General features: G+C 39.1%; 1 protein-coding gene across 2 annotated transcripts in view; it reads left to right on the top strand.

Moving 5' to 3' along the window:
* The window catches only part of LOC121296881 (complexin-2-like), a 29,993-nt gene extending 2,541 nt beyond the window's left edge, over nucleotides 1-27,452 (top strand). The window contains exons 1-4 of one of the 2 annotated variants that reach the window (XM_041222772.1): nucleotides 11,613-11,807; nucleotides 15,396-15,514; nucleotides 23,700-23,875; nucleotides 26,321-27,452. In XM_041222772.1, the coding sequence (XP_041078706.1) occupies nucleotides 15,484-15,514; nucleotides 23,700-23,875; nucleotides 26,321-26,518 (405 nt within the window). In that variant the 5' untranslated portion in view covers nucleotides 11,613-11,807; nucleotides 15,396-15,483 and the 3' untranslated portion in view covers nucleotides 26,519-27,452. Of the gene's footprint in view, nucleotides 1-11,612; nucleotides 11,808-15,395; nucleotides 15,515-23,699; nucleotides 23,876-26,320 lie in introns of those variants that run through there. The other variant, XM_041222773.1, reaches the window with a different exon arrangement.
* The last annotated feature ends 236 nt before the right edge of the window (nucleotides 27,453-27,688 follow it).

Genomic DNA, 27,688 nt, shown 5'->3' on the forward strand with positions numbered 1-27,688 from the left:
AGATAATAGGAAGGCTGCAAAAGCATAATTGTGGTTATATAACATTAATCTATGCAGTAATTCATTTAAAAGAAACAGAATGTTAGGTCTTTAAAAGTATACAGCAGTACTAGATTGGCTTCATCAGTAAAGAGGATTCTCTACTGACTGATAAGAGAATGTTTTTTAATGTAACGCTGTTTTAAATGTATAAGTACAGCACTGTGTAGTTTGTGTTGTGTATCTTAACTGCAGTTTAGCAGCAGTCCATAAATGATCAATATCAGACTGATGGTAAGTGCAGCACTGATAATCAAACACGTGTGTATGAGGATGCACCACCCTCTTCATAGACAGTCCTGGTTATGCATTTCTGTTGCCTTTGTAATAAAAATATATTTATTTCCTGGAAAGTGATTCTGGGTTAGATGCAATAAAGGTACAGCACCCCATTCGGTTGTATTGCTAAGGTTTACACATTCCTGCAGAAATATTAGCAACGGGTTGATCATGATTTTGTTAATGGTTGTAGGTGGTTGGTTTCTTCTTTTATATTCCTTTTGCATTTCCATGCTTATGAAAATATTTTTTTTTTTTTATGGCAGAATCAGAATATGTCTGTTGAACTAATGCAAGACGTCTGCAAACTGGTATCAGAGCTGAATAATTAATAACACGTTAAACTGAAATGTGTCTTCCTGTTCTTTTTTATTAGTCTAAACAAGGTGTGTGGATTTAACAATTGTTTTGGTTTTTTTTGCAAGAATGCCAATTAAAATGACAGCTTCTCCAGTGGGGGTTCTGTATCTGTCTGGCTGTGCTGCTGCAATCCAGGGAGTAAGGGGAGGACTGCATGGACAGTGTACAAATAATGATAAAAATAATATAGTAGTGCAGTGTATCTTTACATGAAGGCATATCTACCATAGGGGTGCTGGGATCCTGGATCCTGTGAGTTCTGTATGTTGGTTTTCGACATGCTGTTCTGTAAGTGATGAACACAGGGACTGCAACAAGGATCACATGGAAGAGATCAGATTAATTATTTATCACTGCTCTGAAATAACTTAAATCTCACTACTGTGTAGCATTTTGTGTTTATTTAAGAAGTAAATGTCAGGCAATTACCAGCAAATAGCTTGCTAATTTATGAGGGAAGTTTTAGTGCCATCCATTTCAATCTGATATTTAGACAAAACTAGATGGATTTATTGAAGCTACAAAAAAAGGTCTATCAGTAACTTACTGTACTTGAAACGATTTTGTATATACAGTATAGTGACACAATCAAAATCCCTGCATCAAGTTTGAATGGAAAACCTATATATTGATGAGTGTTACCATTTGAGTGTTACATTTTCTATTGGTTACTACTGTACTTGGTAATTAGGTCTGATCATTGTTTTTTACTTTTTTTTCTAAGATCATTATAAATGAAGATGACAGATAATATTGTGCTGTACATCTTACAATGCTACAGGATGAAAAAGTGTTTCGGTCTCAGGGTTGTGGTTTTGCCATTTTGGGGAGACATTTGCAATTCGGTTTAGGTGGGCAGATACTTACAGGCTCTGGCTTCTGGGACACCCTCTGCAGCTGTATCAGTATGGCAGGTCTACATGAGGACTTGTTAGGGTCTTGTCAGAAGGCTGCTCCTTGTGCTAATTAACCTTTTGTCCCTTGAGATCAGTTTCTAACCTGTGTGAGTGTGCGAGCGTGCGTGTGTGCGAGCGTGCGTGTGTGCATGCGGGCGTGTGTATGTCCGTGCATGTGTGCGTGTGTGTGTGGATGCATGGGTGCATGGGTACATGTGTGCATGCGTGCTTGTGTGTGTGCGTGCATGTGGGTGTGTGTGTGTGTCAGTAAACCGCAATAAAACCACATGCCAGTCTGGGGAGTGAAGATAAACCCACAGCCAGAAAGCTTACAGCCAGACTGACTATTTAAGAGCATTAACTGCATCCTATTTCTACAGGATTAGAGGGGATATCCTATAACAGACAACAGCTGGCAATGTGGCAACCACATCTGTAAATCTGGACAAAGTCCAAGCCAAGCCTTTTCCAGTTTGATCATTGGTCTAGAGATGTGTGGGATTCTGCATCACTGTGGTGTTGCAACTCATCGCTGTTTTTTTTTTTGCATACTCCCTTTCTCCCTTAACTGATTTGTATTTGCATTCATTCATTCATTCATTATTGTGTATCAGAATCCACCATGTTATTCAGTGACCTTTAAACTGTACTGCTCCCAGTAAGGGACAGCAAGGCCTGAAGGTCACAGCACCAAGTGATTGTTTTGGAATCAGGAAGAAGTACTCAAAAGGAGCCTGCAACAAAAGGATTCTGATACATATACTTCAACTGATTCATATCCAAGTGCAACCGAGTGACTCAAACGTTTGATGCTATGCTGGCTAGTCTGGACAGTTGAAAGGGTGCTTGGGATACTGCCAGGAATAAAACTGTCTGAGAAACTGAGACAGAGATCCTGAAAAGTACCCCAGACACCAGGGGAAAGAGGCCAATATTCCCACAAGAGGTTCCTCCTGCAATGCAGGGCAAGCCAGTCCAGTTTGACCCCCTGTACCACTTTAGTTTCTGGGACAGTTCCCTGCTCACTCACAGTGGAGTTCTAACTTGTTGCTCTCTTCCAGTTGTGTTGTTGTGCTGTTTTCTGGGCTCGCCTGCCGATTCAAACCCATGTTTCTCCTAATCAGGGGTTGCCTTGGAAACTTCTCTCTCCACCTGTTGCTGTAATGCTTGGAAATTGCACTGAGCCAGCTGAAAAGGATGATCCTTTTTATAGACATACATTAATTAGACTCCAAGGAGCAAGCATGAAATATTACAAATGTTAAAAATGAAATCTGGCAAAGATAATAATTAAATGATGATGATGATGATTATTATTATTATTATTATTATTATTATTATTATTATTATTATTATTATTATTATTATTATTATTATTACTATCATACATCTAGTTCATGGTGCACTATACATCAGTCTGTACACATGATTGCTTGCTTGCTTGTGAATGGACAATCAAAAGAAAGCAAATTTATTGGGAACTGTTGGAAAACATGGATCGAGAATTAATTAGTAGTTTGCAGACTGTTTGGTTCAAATTGCATGTACTGCTAACAATTGATAGAGACATTGCATCTACAAGCTTCTTGCCCAGCATTGACTGCAAGCTAAAAAGATAACAATGCTGTGGACCAGAAGGGGCCAGGCTGTAAGACTTTTGGAATGCAAAGCATAAAGGGGCTAAAAGGCTCCCAGGGACTGGCGTTGGACCCAGAGGTTCTCAGAGAGATCGAAAGAGATAATGCCACTGAGATCAAAGGGGCAGATTTATGGACCTTTTTTCACCAGGAGTGTGAAGAATGCACTGAGTTCAGAGGTTGTCACACTAGACTACACACACACACACACTAAATTAACAGAATAATGTGTTGTACCTTGACCATTGGTTAAGTGTCAGAGAAAGGGGAGGTGGACCATCTATACAGAAGGGTATTTAATGTCATGCAAACATTGTAATGATGAGTATTCTGTTTGTCCTGTACCTGGGACCAGACTCCCTGCATATCTCAATAAACCTGGCAACTGATTGAAGAAAAGGACTCTGTGCATTTTCTTGAATCTACTTAATCACCATCATTTTTTAAGTTACTTCAGGAACTGTTCGTCTGAATCTGATCAAAGTTTAAATTTGCATTTTGTTACAGTAAGTTGTTGCATATACTAGCATTCAGGGCTACAATCCAGGATTGCTATTTTTTTTATAATACCTCCTTTTAGATCATGTACAGTAGACTACTATCTAGAAGGCCGGGGAGCATGAGTGAGCTTTGAGTGCATGATGGCCCTGCGCTATTCTGAAGCCCTGTGACAGGTTAAAGATTGACAGCGCTGGAGAGCACTGCTCTCTCATATATCAGACTGCCTGGAGCTGCAGAGGTTTCGGGGCCACTTGTAAAAGGTGATTGATCACCCTGCGCTGGGTGCAGAAAGACTATCAGGTTTCCTTGAAAACTCTGTCACTCATTGAAGTAGAAGATTTAAATTGCATCTTTTCAAATGCAAATACCATTAAACTTTAATAATGGTTTGGTGTTGTCATCCAAGACAAGTTAAAGACACCTAGACATCTTTTACTTCTCTTTTGTAAGAAATATTAAACTTCTGTAGAATTATTTGATGGCGTAATTAAAATACGTTGCCTGTAGTCTATTAGGACAACATTTCAATTCTGAAATATGTTACTTTTCACAAGGTTAAAAAATCAAAAAATATTTAGCAAATGCTTCAACTAGTCTTTTTCATTGTCACCAATCTGGGTTCTTTTGGGTGTTTATTTATTTTAAATTTTTTTTAGTCTGTAGTATTTTTTAAATGGGCCATTTTCTAAAAGAAAAAATGTTGTTCATCTGAGAAAAAATTATGAGGACAACATGCTTAAATACTGTACAAGATTTCTGTAGAAAAAGTCCTCCAGTGTAAACATACACTTTAACACTCTATTCCAGAGGGATTCTAACAGGAGTGTAATGTGTTTCTGCTGTATTGTCCTCAGACTGTCATTGCTACTGTAGGGCTTTGCAGCGCACCTGGTTCACACTGATAGAGGAAGAAGCCCCCTTTGTCAGACACAGGTCCTCTTTCAATAACGATTGTCATTTCCAGCAGGCTCATTTGGAAATCAATTTTAATGCTAATGAAGACAGATTGGAAACGTCTTCCCCATTGTGTTAGAAAATAACTTTTTAAAGAAGAAAAAAAAACAGCACAAAGAACCACTGAACTGTATGAGCACTGAAAACATGATTAGCTAATTACTGTTTTGTATCAATCAGAGAGCCAGTTGGAATTTGCCTGGGTGTTTCTGGAGGTCACATGTGGGATTAGGCAGTGGGTGGCTCCAGATAATTCTCTTACTCAATTTATTTTTTGTTATATTCTGAATCTTAATTTCCAACCAGAGTGGCTAAGTTATCTAACCACAAGACCACACTGCCTCCCAGTCCCTCAGGTCTAACCAGTAAGCCACACTGCGCCCCACCTCAAACCATTAGGAAAACTGCCTCACAGTCCTCAATTTTAACCATGACACCACATTGCCTCTCAGTCCCTCAGCTCAAACCATTAGGCCACACTGCATCCCAGTCCTTCAGCTCAAACAATTAATCCATACTGCCTCATAGTCTCTCTAACCACTAAAGCACTGACTACCAGTACCTCGATTATAAACAATAGACCACACTGCCTCCCAGTCCCTGCACTTTAACCACTGCCCACACACTACTTCTGGCCACAAGGTTCATATAACCTTGCAGTCCCATGTCTCTCTCTCTTGTCTGTTCTTGTCAGTCTGTGCAGAGAAGTAGAACTCACATTTTCATTCTTTACAGGTGACCTTCAGTCTAAGCCCCCTGCATTGCAGTCTCTGTATTGAGCAGTGGCCCATTCGGTAGCCTAATTACCCATTACGGGCCTGTGAGTCATTTTGTAAGGCAGGCAGAGCTCTACTGAGCACTGCCTAATTAGCCTCCATTTATCTGTAAAAGGAGGGAGTACAGCGAGAGAGAGAGAGAGAGAGAGAGAGAGAGAGAGAGAGAGAGAGAGAGAGAGAGAGAGAGAGAGAGAGAGAGAGAGAGAGCTCTGAAAAAAACCTGTTGGAAACATAAAGTAGATGGGATCGCCACCCGGAAATACTGTATAGGTTGGATCCCCTTTTTAAAGCAGTTGGTTGCTACAGCATATTAACTGACCTGGAAAAAGACATGCGGAGAGCACACTGTCTGTAGCACTAAGGGTACCTGCTTGTTCCAATGTACTGTGGGCTATACGGCAGGTATCAATGAAGTGGTTTCTGCTGACACCACTGTTCAACCCCACGATCCCTGCCGAACAGTGGTATAACTGTACCTTTAAATGTGCTCATACTGTAACTTTGGTTGTCTCTGGAGAAACACTACGGTACACTTCTCGGAAGGTTAGCAATATCATCCTGGCTTGTTGTAGTTTGGGTGTAATGTTGAACAGTGGAAAGATTGCAGGGTCTGAGAGAAGCAGATGCTGAACCTGAAGCCCCAGTGGTGGAGGTTGAAGATTCTGCAAGTGCCAGGCAGGTCAGACAAAGCCTTATAAATTACTTTTTTTTATTTCATAGCCTTGCCTGAGAGGCTTGGTCATAATCCTCACATGGGCAGTTGGACGCTTTTAATTTCTTTGCCACTTTGTTTTCTTCCTTTTTTTTTTTTTTGGTTTCAAAATGCCCTCTTATCACTGTCGCAGATGCACAGGTGCTGTTAAAGGGAATGTTGAATCCTTATTGGTTGTAACCTTACTCCCCCCACTGTGCTATGATTGGCTAGGCTCGTTTTTGTGTGCTATCGCAGCAGTCCGCTAACGCTGTCATTTTTGCCAGAGCGGAAGCAGCTGCTTACATATAGGCTAATAGTGTTACAAGATCAAAAATGGGGCTATTGTCCCAAAACATCTTACTGTCACTCTAGAGGTTAAAAGTGAATAATAATTCACATCGGGAACTTTCATAGTGATAGTGAGTACAGAGGACCAAGGTTATCGATTTGAAAACAGGGCGGTACCTGTACTTTTATTAAGAGCATTGTTTTCACAGGTAGTATCGTGATCTCCTTCACAATGAAAATAATACCACACACAAACAAGCAAAACAAAGCAACACCTGTCTCCCTTTTCCAACTCTCCTTCACCCTCCAAGTCTAACCGCCAACACCATGAGCCTCCCAGGGACAGACCCTGAACAAAGGAATCAGTTTCCTGTTATTGACAACCAGCACAGCCACTTACAAAACGAACACCTGTTAATCACTTGCAGCTTTGTCGGTTTACCTAACTGAATCCATGGCGCTCCTGGCACTTGTAGTTTTACCTGGTGGCTGCCATTTTTGTAGGCCATGTGAACTAAAACTCCTGCATTTGCTCTTGGGAGATGCAGTCTTTTGATGTTCAGTCCGGCAATTTCCAGTGCCCTGGTCTTGAATACCATAGTATGTTGGATCCACATAGTTATCATTATTGACCAGACTATATCTATGGCCATGATATATATATACACATATATATAAAATCTTATGTCTTGTCATCATACAGAAACTTGTGCATGGATTCTGGTGTATTTATTTATTTATTTAAAGATTTCATAAAAAAGCATGTGACTTTTCAAATCTTCAGTGCAATAGTAATCTACTAGAAGCCTCAGGATATTTGTATATGGGTTTAACTAAAACTCAAGGGTGGAAGCCCTGCCAAGCTGCCTGCACAGTTCAACAAACAAAAAAAATATATGAAAAACTGTACTGAGAAAGTATGGTAACTTGAAATAAATGCATTCCCTTTACAGTGTCATTAAACATTTATAGTTTTTGAACCAATCATGCAAAAAATGAACCTAATAATTTCTCTCAAGGGCAGCTTCCATTTAATAACCCATGTTTGTTTAAATTGCAGAGGTCTGCTGTAATAGGGATTCTGCATTTTGCAATCAAGTTCACATTTGAACTGGGCCTCTCTTCGTGACCTGGGTTTTGAGCAGAATTATCAGCATAATGGAATATATGAAAAATAAAGAAACTATTTTATATGCTAATGTTATAAGTGCTGTTGGGGAGAGTCTGCTAACATCGCCGGATCAGCACTTAGACCACTTTTGCTCAGCAGGTGGCCTCACAGTGTAAACCCATTCTCCTTCGGTTTCCCAGGTCATGGTAATGACCTTTAAAACAGAATTGAGATTTGCAAAATGATTGGATATTCTGGCTCGTAAACCAATGCTTTAAAAATCAATTTTCTGACCTACTATTTGCACTACTTACATTATAGCCGGCCCGCTTTTTGCAATGAAGATCTCTTGATACTTTACTTGGTCCTACTTTATTGTAGATATATGTAGATTATTTTACAATATATTCAAAGTAGTTGTTGCTTCCTGGTGCCTGATCACTTTCTTTGCTTATTTAATTCAATGGTAGATCTGAATACAGACAATGTGACCAGCAATCTATAACACTGTATACGGCATATCCTGCATTATCCTTAAACAAATAAAGCAATCCAGTGCTGGCAGTACGGCAGCTATTAATAATTGAATATCCATGATGGGAATCTGGCAGAGATAGGGGTCGAGGGACACAGCGGGAGTTAGGTTGGTGTGTGGATGATCAGGGCTTGGAAGATGTCAGGCCAAGATGTGCGATCTGGATGACAGATCACTTCCCAGAGCTTGTGTCTGAGACAGAGCAGAAAACCTTATTGCACGGGTGGGAGCAGTGCTAAGTGCAGGTCACATTGCCCAGGTGGTTTGACATATGTTTGAAAGCTGAAACGTCACGAGTTGGGAAGGGTGATGTATCTCTGTTTATCTATGTAAAAGGTTCATCAAATTAAAATGTTTCCACCATGCGCTTGTGGTATTTCCAGTTTATTTTGTATAGCTTTAGAGCAGAGAACATATCAAGCGCAGCTTTAAATAAGAACTTGTTTTACAGCAAGGAACTTTTGGGTGAAGGTGTGAGTGGACAGAAGCTTTTTTTGACAACCCAAAAAGCAGACTGGATACATACAGGACACGGTTTCTCTATTCAAATGGCCCATGGCTTTTCTTCACTGACCTGCAAGCTCTATCCATTCTTTAAGGTGCCTCTGTGTTTTAAAGCATGTATCTGCTTCTGGGTAATTTGTAATGACTGAAAAAGAGTGACTGGCTGACCTCCTCACATCACTGCCCATGAGTCTATATAATTAAAGCATACATGTGTTAGTTCCTTTTTCTATTATAGTTATTATTAGAATCTTTTATGAAAGTGAATTGGATTTAGCAGACCGCTACCTAGAACTGCTTTGTGAGACTATCCCCTGATTGAGTGTTTGCCAGATACGGGTGGCCACTAGGATTCCAATGTAATCAGATCAGAGTCCCTCCAGAATGATAGTTGTCAGTAGTGATTTTATCACTCTGTTGTACGGGGTCATTCTGTCTCTCTGGACAATAAATATCCCATGGCAGTTGCCACATAAAATTCCTTGGTGGCCTGGTTTAAAACGTACATATGGACCAAACAAACCTCTGATTAACTGAATCCCCTGCCCTTGTTTATTTAAATCAGAGACCAAACTTCTCTTCCACGAGCATTGGTGTATCTATACTGTATATCTGTCCCTCGTATCTGTGCTCTCACCCCAAGAACAGAGAGGCTCAGTCCCAAGAATATTTATCTTTTTTGGAATGAAAGTTCTTATTTGCCTTGGATTTTTATTGAATTTTATTGTTTATTGATAACTTTTATTGCTCCTTCTAATCTAGTGGAAGCACATTGAGCTGCTTCTCAAGGGAAGAGCTAAACAGAATTAAGTTGTATTGTATTATATTCACAGCCCTCCTTTTCTGGAAATGTAACGGGTCAATATTTCAGTTCTTACCTTGTTGGTATAACTTTTTTTTTTTTTTTTTTTTTGTGGCCGGGTGGGTGGAACGCACTTATTGATACACTTTAAATGAAGAGTCTCTTAATTAAACTTAATTACACTGCACGGAGAGTTTTGCAGTTATGATACAACTGCATGTTTACTGTAACCCATGCTCTGTGATCTAATGTTACAGGCAAGGTTCAATGCACTGGGAGACTTCATCAGGAATATTACTCACCAGCACTTATTTCTATTCTTTCACAGTCGGCATTTTGGCAAGTAGGGAGAACGTGAAAGCAGCAGATTTCCAATCCAATCTATCCTTTTCTTACATGTGGTTGCCAGTAGATATTTGGTAGCTTTGCAAGCCAAGTTTCTGTGTGTTTATAGTGCTGGGGGCAGCTACACTCCTCAACTGTTCAGCTAACTGAGATCTGAGTTTTTATGGAGATTAAATTGTTTGGGGCCTTCTATCTCTGATAAACAGAAATACAGTAACTAACGTGGCTCTAAGCTTCAACAGGACTGATACTGCTGGGGGCAGGAGGGTTATTGTATGGAGTTGGGTTTAAACTGCCTTCATCTGATTGTCAGGCATACAGTGTCAAAAACATATCTGATTAAGAAAAAAATGGGGGTGTACAAAAGCTCATGCTCTTCAAATTGGTGTTGCTTCCCCATTTTAAAAATAGCTTGTGCTTACAGCTGTTTACATAAAACCCTGTAATTGTGGCAGCTGGATTTTGATAAATATGATTAAAGTTCAATATATAAACCAAAGAAAGGTTTTGGTAAATGAAGCTATTACTGAAGCTCTTTAAGAAGCTATCTCTTCAAGACTTCTTTAACTCTTCCACATTGATAGTATGTCTGTGTATAATGAACATCTGCCATCTAAGTTTCTCTTTCATGCCATCTTCTAGTAAATTTAGTAAATGAGTCGATAAAAAAATGATACACAATACCTTACAAATACTTTTTACATAATCTTTCAAGTGTCATTAAAATAGCAAAGTCTCAAACTCCATAGAGTTCACACAAACTGTTTTAAAAATTTATATAAATGTGATTTCAAATTCATACCGGAAGGGGATGCATATCAAAAATATATATAATTGTGAGCATGTATGGAATAGCTTAATTATTCTGTGTCTCTCACCCTTCAGTCTACTGGATTTTGTATATCCATATCAATACTTATATCTATAGGCCTCTTAATGTAATTCTGCCTGATTGTAAATCTGTACTTATTAGATCTCGTTGGCAGTATAAACATTTCTGTCTATATTTGGGTTTCTGACAAGATCGATATCCGCTGTATTCTGTGCTAATGAACGGCAGTTTTACTGTAATGACAGTGTAATAAATAAAAGGACCATGTGTCTTGTGTTTTTCTACATGTATGTACACTCTCTCTCTCTCTCTCTCTCTCTCTCTCTCTCTCTCTCTCTCTCTCTCTCTCTCTCTCTCTCTCTCTCTCTCTCTCTCTCTCTCTCTCACACACACACACACACGCACACAGTCATCTTCTCACATGAGATATACAACACTATACATATTTTATAGCAAGATCCAAATTTACTCAACTTTAGAATTTTGTGCTTTATTCCTACCTTGCATCCTTCTTGGGAGTGTATTAGTGCTTGAAATCAAGCTGGCACTCAAATCGAATAAATAATATACCCAACTCCCGCATTCACCATATTTAATGATAATGAGATTTCAAATCTATCCGTGAAATACGGTAATTACTAATTAATTAGGATGAATATTATAATGCGGTGCGGGCATGGAGGGAGGCTAGACTAAATTTAATGAAGTGCCTCTTCAGTACTAAGCGGCAGGATCAGACTGGCAGAAGCTTTTTGTTTTGTTTTGTTTTGCTAGTTTTACGTCTGTAGTTTCGCTGTTCACTGTGACATTGTAAAAGGAGATGACCTTTGATTCGGGCTGGTGTGTCCATCACTTGTGGGTTAAAGAAAAGAGGGGGCAGGGCGGTGTGTAATATAGGCAGGTAGGGCTGAAGGTTAAAACATTGCTCCTGTTCAGTCGATGTATCTGAAAGTAAGATTGATGTAGAATTCCCATTTGCAAATAGAGAGGAGGAGGGGAGAGAGAGAGAGAGAGAGAGAGAGAGAGAGAGAGAGAGAGAGAGAGAGAGCAAGAAAACAGAAACAGAAAGAGAGCGAGGCGCTTGTGGTTAAGGAAAGCGATTGGGCGAGTTTGCTTTTAGGCGGCGGTTATCATTCTCAGTAATAGATTATCTTGTCTGCTGTTGATTTGAAACCCGTTGCGTCGCGGAAACCAGGTTATTTGTAAGACTGAGAGGAAGACGGTCTTAGGAACACTGAAAGGTCTATTTTTAAGGTTAGTAAAGGGAAAAATAAATGTGTTTTGTGGCTATCGATTGGACGGAGAAAACAAGCCTGCCACGCTTTCAATTTGTGCAGCTGCCTGGTGTCACCTGAGCTGTTCTCTGGTTTATCATGCATTACCTAGCTTTGTTTTGCGATTTACACAGCATGATTAGTAATTACTAAAAGTCCATAAACAAACAAACAAAGTTGACTTTAAAAGTCAATCGTGGAGTTGTAATAGAAACAAGTGTGTGTGTGTGTGTGTGTGTGTGTGTGTGTGTGTGTGTGTGTGTGTGTGTGTGTGTGTGTGTGTGTGTGTGTGTGTTTTCATACTTTTTTTCGATCTTTCAATCAAATTGTTTTTAATGCATGTCGTGCTGAATGGACACCTCAGACAAGGGCAATCGGGATTTTTTGTGGTGCGAAGAACAGGTGTAATGTGAGGTAATGATTTCAGTATGATGGGAAATTAAAGGTGCGCTTTGCTATTTTCTCCCCATACTTTTAAAGCGCGTTTTCTCAAATAGTTGAAAACTTGGTAAAATAATGTGATGATAAATGTAGGTCTGGATCCGTAGGCTACAAGAAAACGTGCTCCTGCTGCCGGGGGAACAAGTGAACGCGCGGCGCTGATAGGGCGTCTCTAGGGCTACGCAGTGTACTTCTCCGGAGACACAGCCTCGGCGTGTCTGTGGGTAGGGTTGCAGATCAGGAGGGCATCATATTGTAACCCAGCCCGGTACTTTCAAACACGCCTTTTAAACAACTAAAAAAACCTCCAAATCACCATCCACTCGCCTCTCCCGCTGTTTGTTTTCGTTACAAAAGATATGTGGTCGACCGTCGGTGAGTGCATAACTATGGCCGCGGTAGCTGTTTCAAACACGGGTGTTTTATTTAAGCAACTAAAAAAAACCTCCAAATCACCATCCACGTGACTTGGTGCGGCCTCTCCCCGCTGTGTTGTTTTCGTTACAAAAGATAATGTGGTTATTGTTTTATTTATAGATAATTATAGATAGGTATCGTGTGTGTGTGTGTGTGTGTGTGTGTGTGGTGTGTGTGTGTGTGTGTGTGTGTGTGTGTGTGTGTGTGTGTGTGTTTAGTATACTTTACCTATATAATACAATAATAATAATAATATAATAATAATAATAATAATAATAATAATAATAATAATAATAATAATAATAATAATTTATAATAATTAGTCAATCCCACAAGTTTTGAAAACGAATTGCTTTTGTATTTTGTAAATATAACACCTTGATGTAGCTGCCTTCCTATTGTTGTTTATATGAGGAGTGACATGTCTACTGTCTCTAAATATTTTGCATGTTTGCGAGGTGGTTTGCGGTCTTTTTATAGATGTCTTTATAGCTGTTTGTTCCCCAGGCAGAGCTCTCCATGGTACATTGGTTACTGCTCTGTGGGCGCCGGGGGAGCTAGCCCGGGTCCTGAAATATTGCGGTTCCTGGTGTGTTGGTAAGAATGAGTAAGCTGACTTTTTCACAGGAGTAAACATTGCAAATAGTGAGCGTTGCTTTTAGCGGGACACTCTGGCGTTTGTTCTGTGGCATAGCTTTGTCTGGTGTGCGTTTGGAAAGAATATAGCTGTATTGCTCTTTGCAATGTAAGGAGTGTGTGAGCGGATTTTTTTTTTTTTTTTTTTTTTTTTTTTTTTTTGTACTTCTGCTGGGGCGCCTGTGTCGAGTTCCTTCTTATTTTTAGCTAATACAAAACAAAAGACACATCACTGGAATGGGACTTAATTTCATTTGTATAGACGTGTATCTCCGCTTTGCTGCAGTATGCAATATCATTTCTTTGAAGTCGCAGCCAGTGGCTGTCAAATGTTTGTACTCGCCGAAGACCGCTATTATTGTATTTTTTGTTTGTTTGTTTTGTTTTGGGTTTTTTTTGTACAAATACAGCGGATCCACATTATACACAATTTTGCTGTAATCGCGGACCCCGATTCAGTGTGATGTGTGTAGTAAAATGATCCCGTGCAATCGGGTCTTCTCGCCAGTGATGTCCTGTTTTAGAGAGACAGGTGTTTTTCTGACAGTTGCAAAGCACACACACACATGTTTGGATAGGGATTCATTCCATTTCTCCACTGAGGATGTTAATTAAAATACCGTTAATGGGTTGTTCTGTAAAATCGTTTTCCCGCTTCGAGATATTATTATTATTATTATTATATTATTATTATTATTATTATTATTATTATTATTATTATTATTATTATTGTTGTTTGTTGTTGTTGTTTGTTGTTGTTGTTGTTGTTGTTGTTGTTGTGTTTGCTCCCTTTTTCCGCCTGTGGAGTTTAGAGCCAAACTTTAATATTAAGTGTTTATTCCTATGACAGATTTTAATACGTTAATTATTTCCTTGTGTACACTGCCATCACAGTCTTAATGTTAAATAGCAATGTAAACAAATTGCACCCTTACTGCATTCTAATTTCATTGTCTCAATTGCAGACATCGAATCCATCGTTATACTATAGTTGTCTTGAATGGTGTCATAGAGTCGCCATCGAGGGTTTATTCCCTATTGCTAGAAACGGAAATGGAATACTGTTGATGGAATGTCTTGTGCTGCATGTGCTCCTGGAAGGTAAAGGTATTCATGTGGGATTCCCTGGTCCTTTGGGTTATACCTGCAGTAGGCTTTGTTAGTCCAATTGCAAAGTCTTGTTTTAAGTAGGATCACTATGGGTCATATATGGGTCATTCCTCCCAGCATGTACATGCATGTGTGTGTTTTGAATGGAAGTTGACATGCGAAGTGAGAAATAGTGTCTGTGTGTGTGTGTGTGTGTGTGTGTGTGTGTGTGTGTGTGTGTGTGTGTGTGTGTGTGCGTGTGTGTGTGTGTGTGTGTGTGTGTGTGTGTGTGTGTGTGTGTGCGTGTGCATACACTTGTGTGCAGCAACAAGGATGTCAGAGCCTTAAATGCCAACTAATAGAGGGATGCTATATTCTTCAACATCCTAGGATATATATCATATATAATAGAATATATATTATATATAAAATATATATATATATGATATATATATATATATAATATATATATTTTTTTTATTCTTTGAGACATCACTGCATACCTTGTGGGTGTGATCATCTGTACTCTTGAGGACTCATTGTTTATTATTTGGAGTTTACCCCTTTGTACGCTACACATCAAAACATATTGTCGCTTAAATATATGGTACCTGCATTTGCAAACTATTTCTTTAGTTCAAGCAAAAGAGATCATTATTTGCCACTGCCTCAGCCTCTGCTATCCAGCCCTGTAAAGTAAATCTACTATACACAACAGGATGAAAAGCTCATTGATGGAATGAAAGGGTATATATACACAGCACAGTAAATAGGCAATTTAAGCTATATTCGTTAGTGTGGGACAGTAAAAAATCCCCTGATAATGAGATATTGACATAGACTGGGGGAGCGCATCACCCCGGTGACTGATGGCATACTCAGCAAAGTCCTCTTCTGACATTTGTTTCATTTCTTCTGCGGTTTGCAATCAGTCTTGCGAGATGAACTCCTGCATCCACAGTAATCTCCTCTCCCTCTCTCTAAGGTGTTAAATCTTGGAAAGAGCCCTGTGGAAAGTGGAGAAGCTGCATGTGCATTCTCTCACCTGCTTTGAAAAGGCTTAAAGGAGCATCATGGATTTTGTGATGAAGCAAGCTTTAGGTGGTAAGTACAAGAGGTAAACTGTTTCATTAATATATCTTGCTGTTGATTAAGACTTTCTAGCGGAACTCCTTGCACCTTGTAGCCCCGTGAGATACATGCACATCACCCATACATAGCAGGTGCACTTTTTTTTCTAATATTAAACTTAATGTTTAGATTTCTTATGAGAATATGTTTATTGAGATATGTTTATTCTCTTGTGATGTGCCTTTCAATCCTTTATGACTGGTACAACCCTAAGTGAGTTAGTATGCTTCTATTTCTGTTTGTGTTTCTGTGTGCATCACCCGTAACCATAAAACACTCACCAGTGCTGACTTTAGAAACACTTAAAGACACGTATTACATTCAATGACAAATGCTTTTACTTTTTGTAATGTCCTAAAAATGTATTAAGCTTGTTTTAGTATTTCTGTGCGCATTAAAATTGTGGCTCTGTTTCCAGGCACAGTGAAGAATGTCCCTCCACCCTAGAGGAATTCCATAATGAGATTCAGCCTCAGGAACTGCGATTGTTCATTACCAGCAGTAATTTAGAGCTAATGTAGGAGGGGTCGTGACACCAATTTGTAAGATTTTTATAGAGTTATTAATATGTGCAGGAGAGGATGTTATTAAGTGACAGGGAGACAGCAGCTGTACTCATACCCAGACCCAATTGTAATAATTACTCTGGGCATGTGTGTGTGTATGTGCCTGTATGAAGAGATTGGACATCTATTATTATTATTATTATTATTATTTATTATTATTATTTATTATTATTATTATTATTATTATTATTGTTGTTGTTGTTGTTGTTGTTGCAGTAATACAGGAACATACTTGTAAATGGAAGGAATTGGGGACTATCAGCATAAAGGAGAGGAGAAATATAGAGTTGAGAATGTCGAGAACATTTTTCAACATGAAAAACAAAGTTCCCTATCTAACGATCAGTGCTGTGTGCCCTGCCATCACAGACTCTGCCTCCTGTTGGTGAGATGAAGCTTTTTGCAGAGTACAATGATCGCTTGCAGTGTGCGTGTTCGCCAGTCTGTGCCCAGCCAACACTCTGCTACATTGTAAAAGTAGGTTGTAGTTAATAATAATAATAATAATAATAATAATAATAATAATAATAATAATAATAATAATAATAATAATACAGTTTATTTATATAGCACTTTTCATTTAGAAATCATAAAGCATCATAAAAACATAAATTTCAATAGACAAACAGTAAAAACAACAAATCATTTGCAGAAAGTCAATAGAAAGAAGTACGTTTTAAAATTAGATTTAAAAATATCAACTGAGTCACAATTTTTCAAATAGCCCGGCAGGGCATTCCATAGGCATGGAGTTAAAGAGCAGTAAGCCTGATGACCCACAGTGTCCAGACGAGTCCTAGGCACAAACAAAAGAGCATTGCTACCAGATCTCAATTTCCATTTGGGTATGTTTTACTGAAGGAGATCCTGGACCTTGAGAATGTAAGGATTTCTAAGTTAGTAAAAAAAACCTTAAAATCAATCCTATATTTTACTGGCAGCCAGTGGAGAGAAGCAAGGGCAGGAGATATATGCTCAAGTCTCTTGGTCTTAGTGAGAATATGACTCAGCACTATTTTGAACATATTGTAACCTGTAAGAGATACCTGCAAAAAGAGTATTACAATGGTGATCTAAGTCTAGCAATGTTCTTAAGGTGGAAGAAAGACACTTTGCAAACATCAGATTTAGTCCCACCCAATGCATCAAACTGTGTTCCATCAGAAAGATAAGATGTGAACCACTGCAAAACTATACTAGAAAGACCAATCACAGATTTCAGACGGTGTAACAAAATCTCGTGATTTACAGTATCAAAAGCAGCACTTAGATATAAAAGAACCAGGATAGATGGTGAACCAGAGTCTGCAACCATCAGTAAGTCATTAACTACCTTAATTAAAGCAGTTTCAGTAGTATGGGTGGATCTAAACCCAGCCTGAAAGGTTTCATAAAGCTGATTTGATACCAAATAGGACTGTAATTATCAAGTATCAGCTAAGGTAATGAAATGCCCACCAGTATGCATTAATAACTAAACAAACACCTCGCTCGATCGTGAGGCTGGAGTCCTGTAAGGGGCTGTTGCCCAGTTGCTGCGAGAGAGGGCTGGGCAGTGGTTTTGCAATGGGGCAAGAGAACTCATATATCACAAGATGGCAGGTAATCAGCAGCCTTGCTGACACACTGAAGTTTGTCCCGAGGAAATGCAAACAGCATAAATTTTTAATGGGGTGTCAGATGGTCAATACACTTCTAGTACTGTAATAAAGAAACAATAACCCCACGCCTTAACAGCCAGAGTTTTATTATAGAAAAGCAGAAAGCAAGAGATAGAGACTCATTGTAAGGTGCTGATTGAGAAAGACAAGGCGATACCTAAACAGCACACAGAGCTTGCATTTTGCTATCACCAGCTCCAGTGCTTGTCAACACTTTTTTCCCGTGGTGCGGGTCTACAGTCCTATCCACACACAAACACATACGCTATGCAAGCACCGTCGAGTCAAGGCACAAGTTTTGATAACAGGAGCCATTGCATTTCTTAATTTATACAATATATTGTCCTGCGTTCATGCAAATCAGTTTAAGCTCTTTAATATTCTCTCATTTGATGCTGTCATATTAATGCACTAATTGACTAAATAGAGAGCGGAGATTGGAATTTGGTTAGTGGCTATTAGAGCTAATGTGGAATTAAGGAATTAAATGGGAACTATATTTGATAAATAATGATGGAAATCTGTGCGCATGAATAAATGGAATTATTGGAATCCATCAGTTATTGGTTACATAGCCAACAAAACACTGGGACAACCAGGTAGTTGATACAGTTTAAAAATCTCTATTTATCCAATAAGCTAAATGTGTAAACTATGGGAACATGATACGATAGCAACTGGTGTTAAGGACTTCATTTTTTTTTTTATCAGTTTAATATTCATGAAATTACTAAAAGAAACATCAATGAAACTTGTTTTGAATGAAAGGCTCTCTCAAAGATATTGAAAGAATTTTAGTCACTGACCTTTGTCATTGAATTTGCTAAGTTTCTATGAGTGTATCTGCTGTTGCGTGTTTTTCAGTTATCATGAAATTGTTTAACAGCAGTGTAATGTTTGTTATTGGAAACTGATGCTTTTGGGGACCAAGAATGCATACTGAAATTCAAGGACAGAGACCTTCAGCTATCCAGGGAAAACCAGAAACAATCAGTTATTCCTAAAAAAAAAAAAACACACATGCACATTTAACATGCCACAGCACACGGGTTTACAAATGAAAAGGTCCTCTAGGCCCCCCATTCCAGGCTCTGGTGCACAAAAGAACTGGTAGCTGTTCAATATCTGCAGATACTATATTGTTCTTCCTGATAACAAACGAGGAAAAAAAGGGTAAACAAGAAAAGCCATTTAGTCACCCCGGAATGCATTAGGAAAGCTTTCAAACCTCAAATTCAGGCAGTGGCTCTTTAAGGGTGGTGATGGAGGAAATATTTGGCAGTCCTTTTGAACCACGCTAGACACATTGCTGTTGGGACCAGAATGCTTTAGCGGTAATTTAGCAGCAAAGATTTATATAGAACTCTCTCTTTCTGTTTCTCTGTCTATGGGGCTGCAGTGCTGAGGAGGGTGGGTATGGGGGGAGTTCTGTGTGAGAAATCAGAATAACAGAATGAATGAATAGAGTGTCGTATGGTCAATGCAATGCTAGTGCTATAATAAAAAACAAGCACACCCATGCCTCAACCACTTTTGATAGAAAGCTAATGTAGAATTGGAATTCCATTTTAATTGATATATATATATAATATATATATATATATATATATATATATATATATAGATAGATATATAGATAGATAGATAGATAGATAGATAGATAGATAGATAGATAGACAGTGTCTGCAGAGGACGCTGTAATCTAGAGCAGGTACCCTCTCCCAGGTCTCCCTGTAGGGAGGGTGTCAGTCACATCAGCATGCAGGCAGCTCTCAAGCTGGGAGCTGATCTGTTTTTCTCAACATCCTGCCTCAAATTTGTAATTTGTTTATTTCAGAAATGTACAAGCTTATGTTCTGTGTGGAAGCAGGGACAGCATACAGGGTTTTTTTTTTTGAGGAGGGGGTTTGTTGAAAGTTCAACAACCCCCCCCCCCCCCCCCCCAAAAGGTCACTGTGCCTATACATTGATTGGAATGGGGTAGTCTGTCCACTGGTGTTTCCAGGCAAGCCTAAAGTGAGCCTGCAGAAAGGTAGAGAAAGGGAAATATTAAGCAGCAGAACCACTCAGAGAGATTTTCATTATCTAAAAAAGAGAGCTGAGATGCAGTGTGGAAGGCAGTGGGTTTGAGTAGCTCAGTGGTTAGAGTGCTGAGCTGCAGTGTGGGTTTGGGAATGTCAGCAGTCAGTGGAAATGTGGCTACAGTGTGGATTCTGGGCTGTGCTTTTATAAATGTTTACCATGGTAAATAAGTACAATAATTGTGCTTTTAGTAGACAGTTACAGTGTGTCTGGTTTATTGACGACTCAGACAGACAGAAATAATCCAGTGGGTTTCAGTAGTAAAGACTATAGGTGCAACCTTATTACTGCCCAGGACTGTGCAGACTGTACAGTCACTTCTTCCATGAAGCAAATCAATATTGCTTAAAGGTTTCATTCTGACGCCATATACATAATTCATATTCACTCAGGCGGTCTTGCATTTCTACTGATTTGCCACAGCAACAACAACAGAATCAGTAGAAAGCTTTGGCTCCTGCGAGGGTCACATGCATCTGAGTTTCTAATCAGCAAAGCTAATTATATTGGTTTGATTTCTGGAGGGATGGAAAAAAACAAGCATTGATAGGTACAGTACTAATAACGTCTGCAGCTAGACTGATACTGTATACTTATTTCATTGTCTGCTCCTGATATCCTCAGCATTACTGTGCAGGATTTCAATTTCATGCCATGGGTTACTCAGTTAAACAAATTGACTATGCAGTTAGCTCTCAGAATCAATGTTGACATTTCCGGGTGTAGACAGAACACAGGGGTGGGCAGATCAGGGCCCAGTGGTGAGAGCTGAGGGCTGAGAACAGGGGACTTGTTTATTGTATGCATCAGCTATCAACAGGTTAGGACTATAGGCAACATCATCCCAACTCATTTGAATACTGTACAAAAATATCAGATGCATTTCTTAGATTTTTATTTTCAATGCTGTACATACTGCATTTTTTAAAGGAAATAAAGGAAGCGCCTCATCAAATGTGTTTTTACATGTATTTCCAAGATTTCACTGACTATAGAAATTCACGATTTTCACGAGTTCCTTGACCTCTGTGACCTGTGAAAAAATGGTAGCTTCAACTATAGTTTACCCTGGTTTGCCATATTAATATGCGTTAACTTACCTTGCTATATTTTTACAATGCTTACCATGATTTCACTGTGCTGTATTACTCTCTGCTATGCTTTTACTATAGGATTAGTAGAAGACCACTCTGAATCAAAAGAACTCCTAGTAAAGAGAAACACATTGACTCAGTCGAGCTTTAAACAATCTGTCCTGAATTTTAATAAAAGAAAAACCAAAACAATTGTTGTGTAAATTGTTGGCTATTCATCAGCCGATCTCCAGACAGGAACTATTGTGCTAATAAGTGTTAATCAGTTACTCATCTGTTTGAATTAGATTTTGCTGGAACACATCTGAAGGAGGTCATTTGGGTTATTATTGTTTTTTTTTTCCAAATAGATTTAGTTTGGATAGACTGATGATTAATAAGTCAAGAGCCTTCAGAGAGAAATAGAGAACAAGAGAGGAGAAGGGTACTTAATTTCATACAACTATAGAAATAAGTACCACTATATTTCTATAAGGGTAGAAATTGCAGCACAATGTATTTGGAACAATTATTGCACATAATCAATGATATGGTGCCATGATAATGTAACATTCATACTGTACTAGTGGGCAATGAAAAAGTTAATCTCTGATAGTGCTGTCTTAGGCAGTACTGATGACCTTCCTGCAGTTGTTCCGGTTCAATGGAGAATAAACAGGTTGCTTACCTCAGCGTGCATCTATGTGTGTCATGTCTCTATGCCGTCTATCAAAATACTACAGGTACCACATTGGTGTCTCTGCAGTATAACAAATAGTTTATACCATTTTTGTGCATTTGTGCCTCTTAGTACAAAACCATAGGTATTAAATATCTGTACAAGGAGTAAAAAGGTACCAGTGAAGCTTCAAGGTTGCTGGCAGGTCAGGCTGGGCAGTTTCTTTGATGTGAGCAAAGACTTGGCTCCAGGAGGTTGTGCTGGCATTGCAGTCTGTGGGGCAGATGGCACCAAGTGGAAAAGTGAGCTGAGTTCCTGTAACTGTGGTTCCCTCCAGCTGTCCCTTTCTCTCAACATAGCTCTTTCTTTGTCTGTCTCTGCTCGTCCACTTCTTATCTCTAACTCCATCCCTTTGGACATCTTTCTGATTGTCTTCATTTCTCCTACCCTCCCTGGGGCACACCGAACCGGATGCATTGTCCACAGTTTGTACCCTAAAGGTTTGGACAGCACCACTGATATGATGTGATAATAAAATGATAATGAAACTGGTCTGGGTGACAGCTATTGTACTACTTTCACACATACACACACACACATGTACACACACACACATACACACACACACATATACACACACACATACACACACACACATGTACACACACACATGTACACACACACACATGTACACACACACATGTACACACACACATGTACACACACACATGCCATCAACATTACAAATGATGGGCTCAATTTAACAAACGTATATCTAATAAGAATGTGTCATCCAATTCTTCTTCTTCTTCTTCTTCTTCTTCTTCTTCTTTCTTCTTCTTCTTCTTCTTCTTCTTCTAAGCAATGCAGTCCATTTGTATCACTTCCTTTTTAAGCTGCATTTGTCTTCCATGTAAGTGTGGGTGTAAGTGAGAGTCAAGCAAATCACTCACAACCCCAGATAGAATACTCTCCACCTTCACTCCCACAATAACTACCTTAACAGCTTTTACTTGAGCAGTAATCTTACGGTCTGATAGTCTTTCTCTATCAGGGAAATTATTTCTTCAAACAACATATTTTCTATCAAGTATGCCATGGTTTGCCACAATGCAAGCTTGCCTGTGCCTGGACAATCCCTGTAGGGATTGAAAGGGTAATTCAGTCCATCCTCGGTCTGTTGGAGAGACTGTCTCTAAAGTTTCTCGTTAGTGAGGGTTTATTTGTGATGTGTAAAGGGAACCAATTTTCTCTGACATCCTAGAAGAGCCAGACTCAGAGAGCAAACAGATGCCTCTCTAAAGACACGTATATGCTTGCAAGTGAGCTGAGGGTTCCAGAACAGGCCACAGATAAGACTTTCAAACTGAACACACTGCGGTTACAGGAAATACCTCCATAATATCATAAAATTCTCCAATGAACATTTCAAAGCCATGCCTCATGAAAGCCTTTGGTAGCACTCTATAATACACCCTTGATGTTTTAGTAATAGATACTGAAATGATATCATTGGAGATAAAGGTCTTTGTTAAGTAATCTGCACCACTGACTTGCAGAAACCTTTAATACTGTTATCCTCGAGGACAAGGATTTGTGTATATATAAAACCAATTCCACAACCCTTAAACCCGAACACAAGAAACCACACATTTCCCCTCGACTTTACTTCCTGTAACAGTCATAATGGAAAATTCCTGTGAAATGTAATTGTGCATATTATTGTAAATATACACACGTTCAAGTAAATAATAAAAGCTCTTATCTAAAAAGCTCCTCACCCAGTTGAGTGGAGCCCTTCACATCATAGACTTTTTGGTATTTTTGTTACGCTCCTTTTTTTAATTAAACAATGTCAATGTCTATTGATGAATTATCCTACTTTCAGGACACTTGGGAAAAGAAAATGCAAATTGGGGGTAATTTACCAAAGCATGTAGAAGATATGAAAATAGATATGTGGATTTATCTACAGACTCATTATCACAATAAGCGCATTCGCCTGGTCTGCTTAGCAGATGCACCCTGCCATACACCAGTGCATGCCTGATTGGCATGATGAAACGTGAATGATAAAGAGTGCTGCGTGTTTTGCAGGGGCCACCAAAGACATGGGGAAGATGCTGGGTGGGGAGGAGGAGAAGGACCCTGATGCTCAGAAGAAAGAAGAGGAGAGGCAGGAGGCGCTGAGGCAGCAGGAGGAGGAGAGGAAGGACAAGCACGCCCGCATGGAGGCAGACAGGGAGAAAGTACGGCAGCAGATCCGTGACAAGGTCAGTCTAGGCCGGGAACCTCCTCCTGTTACATTAACATATTGAATTACTTACAGCTAACATGAAGTACTTTACTATTATTATGTCTTCAAGTAGACTTTTACGATATCATTTTGCGGTTTCGTTGATTACATGATGTTAAATAAAAGATCTAAATAATGTTCATATAGTTTTTTTTTTGTTGTTGTTTTTTTTCTGGGGGTCTTTTTGGTGGAAAATTACATCAAAAGAAGAATTTGCAGTTTACTAATAAGTTTAGTAAAGGAAAAAGGTGTTTGGATGCAAGTGTGATATATAATGATTTTAATGTTGAAAGTAAGAGACTAAACATTACATCTAAGAAAAAGTGAAACGTGCCCAAAACAAAGATAAGCAAAACAAAGGCAAAGTGTCATCCCTATCAATATTCACTTTAAAAGCTCCATAACAGCTAGAGCAAACCAGCCTGACACTTGCTAGCTTACGCCTTGCCTCCACCCTGCCGCGTGAGCCTTTACATGGTCTCAAAGTTTAACAACAGGACCTTTCCAATACAGTAGCACACTTGTACTGACATGGTACCATGGTAATGCATTGGATCACAAATAGGCATGGGTTCATTCCATGGTGATATCATCAGTATGTCACAATATAAAAAGGTTAATACTGGGGCACTATTCTGCCATTGGCCCGTAACATTGTAGCTACCCATCTTCTCCCTAGCTGAGTTATGAGAAAGTGGATTTGTGTTTTACGGTGCAGTACATGCTGCAGTTCCCTGAGCTGATGGGAACATACTTCTGTGTTTTATTGCAGCGATGCCTGTCTGTTCCACATCATTAAAAGAATGACACATTGAGCATGGCACTAACGAGATCCTAAAGAACTCACTGCTGTTCTTAAAAAAAAATGCAGCACTGGTTTTTATTTTCCTTTCCATGCAATTGAATAAAGAGCTTAACAAGACCCAAGACTGCTACAGAATGGCTGGCCAGAGCAGCTAATCATGCAGCCTGGCTAGATAAACTGTGGTTGCTTTAATATCATGAGACTACGCTGAGCATCTCCTTTTAACACAGTTGCCTCTGGGCTACATAAAGGGCCTCCCCACCCCAGCACAGTGACAGACCGTCTCTGAAAGGGGATACAGTTCTTAAACACGTTCTTTACAATGCGCATGGACAGTGCAACACAGTTAATTCGTTCTTTTACATTTTGTTTTTTTCTAGCTGGATGTCCTTGGCATGTTTCCAGGGCATGTAAGGGACAGTCAATGTCAGTGTTCGTACAATATTGCTATTCCAATGTGACATTATTGCCGCAGAGGGGGCTGGTCCTGTAACATGACAGCTAATTCGATTGTAACACCATTAGCTTTATTATACTGTCATTGCCAAGGGCCTGGTTTCTGTGACATTAAAGTTGTTCCCTGTGCGGCACCATTGCTTTTTACAGCATCAAGAACATTGATTTGTCACTTTGTTTATTAAGTGTATTAATAAGAAAAACTCATTAAACTTTCTGCAGAGGGACATGGATTATAAACTGCATAAAAGCAGAACCAGGTGTAATGCCCTATATTAAAACCATGGCTATTCAAGAGCTGGGCTTTTCTTCTGCTTTCATTTCTGATAATAATTTCTTCTGGGTTTCTTCTTCATGTTGCTATGCTTTTAGCGCAGTATGCCCTTGTAAATTAGTGCAGGTGGCACTACAATTTCCTTCATATTTATTTAAAAACAAGACACCAACATGATAGCCATCATTGCATTTTCTTAAATTTTATTATCATTATTACCTTTCATCTGGGAAATGGTCGTGAAAGATCAGTTACGCCAGCATAAAAGAAAGAAAACAAAATATTTATCAAGGCTGTAATGATCTCTTGGCAACAGTGACTGCCTTTGATATTACCCGAAATGAGACAGGGTATTATTTCTGTTTTGGGCTCAGACTTCTCCTTCTCCTGTGCAGATGTCTCCACCAGTAACCTTGTACCTCCCTGCACCGCAAAACACTCTGCTATCTGCCATCTTTAATAATCCACTGGGGTGGTTATCGCTGAGATCTCACTAAGCACTGAATTTCCATTGTCCTACTTTATTTTGTAATCTCCATTATGGATTCTGATTGCATCTCTGAGCGGCTATAGAATTCTCTAGAAAAATCAATAGGATAAGAATGCTAAAAGAAGGATGTGGCTCCAAAGGGAAAACTCTAAGAGATCAGATCCCTCTTCAGCAGTTGCAGTTTATAACAAAGAGGCATAACATACAGAATATGACATCTGCTTGGATTAAATGTGCTTGGACCAAATTTATAGTATCATTATTACAGTATTTGTTTTGTTATTTGGTACTAAGAGTATAGCAGCATCATACTTCACCATAATGATCCTTGCTGTTGTTATCAAGTGAGGTGGTACAAACCCAGACTAACAGCGACGCCCCATCGTTGTGTTCCCAGTACGGCTTGAAGAAGAAGGAGGAGAAGGAGGCAGAGGAGAAGGCAGCTATGGAGCAGGCGTGCGAGGGCTCGCTCACGCGCCCCAAGAAGGCGATCCCTGCGGGCTGCGGGGACGAAGATGAGGAGGACGAGGAAAGCATCCTAGACACAGTGCTCAAGTTCCTGCCCGGGCCGCTGCAGGACATGTTTAAGAAGTAATGGGGGTATGGGGGGAGAGGGGGCAACCAGGCCAACCACAGCGCAAATCCCTTTCTGTTTTTAACCTGTCGATTTGGTCCATAAAAATCCAAGCAATTTAAATCTTATATCTCATGATAGTGCCAGCATATTTTTTTCTTTTCTTTTTTTTTCTTTCTTGATCTCAGAAATTTCTGTCCTCACGAATAAAGACGGTTGAGCTGCGTAAAAGCATAGAACTGAAATGCCTGTTTCAGAATGAATCTGTGGGTCAATGCTTAGGAATTGCATACGCTTTCCATACACACTGACCAAGCATATAGAACTAAACTGTATATGTATATGTATGTGTATACACTTGTTCTTAAATACTGACCTGTTTTGGTGTGCATTGTGGAAAGCCAGTTTTTTCCCAGTATAAAAGATAATCCTGAGATCTTTTTTGTACCAGTAACGTCAATACATTTTTAAAGAACATTTTAAAATGTTTTTAAAATGTGCCTCTATTTATTGTAAGCCATGTTGAAACAGCCACTGCAGCTGAATACATTGAGCTTGGAGGGCTGTGCAGTCCGATGAACACTGACCCAGACCCCCACCCCCCCCAGCTCTGTGTAGTCAGGCTCAGAGTTAGCAGTGTTACTCTTAGTCTTCAGTTTAACATGCCATGTTGCAGATAGTTATCTCCTTTTTCTTTTTCCCCCTTTTGCTTAATAATATTTCCTTCTTTTTTTATTTATTTATTTTTAACTGCCAAAGTGAACGTTGAACTGAGATCATAAATTGGGTTCCACCAAATGGCTTTGTGTTAATCCTAAGACTGTCTGGACAACGGTCGCGATTTGACATGGGTACAAGAAAGTTTTCGGGTTTGGTCAGGTCTGGTCGAACATCCTTTTTCTGGTATTCTCTGTACAAATACACTACCATATTATGCATTGCATCCATTTTATCTTTTTAGATAGTTTTTTATATATTTTAAGTACTGGTAAGTGATACTATATATATATATATATATATATATATATATATATATATATATATATATATATATATATATATATATATATATATATATATATATATAAAAGCTGAAATGAGTACAGTTTTATTGTACCAAAAAAAACTATTTGGCAAAATGATTAATGGACATACAGTATGAGCAGGCAAAGAGCGCTTAACCTCCTTGCA

Source organism: Polyodon spathula, chromosome 22 (assembly GCF_017654505.1).
Source record: "Polyodon spathula isolate WHYD16114869_AA chromosome 22, ASM1765450v1, whole genome shotgun sequence".
NCBI lineage: Eukaryota > Metazoa > Chordata > Actinopteri > Acipenseriformes > Polyodontidae > Polyodon > Polyodon spathula.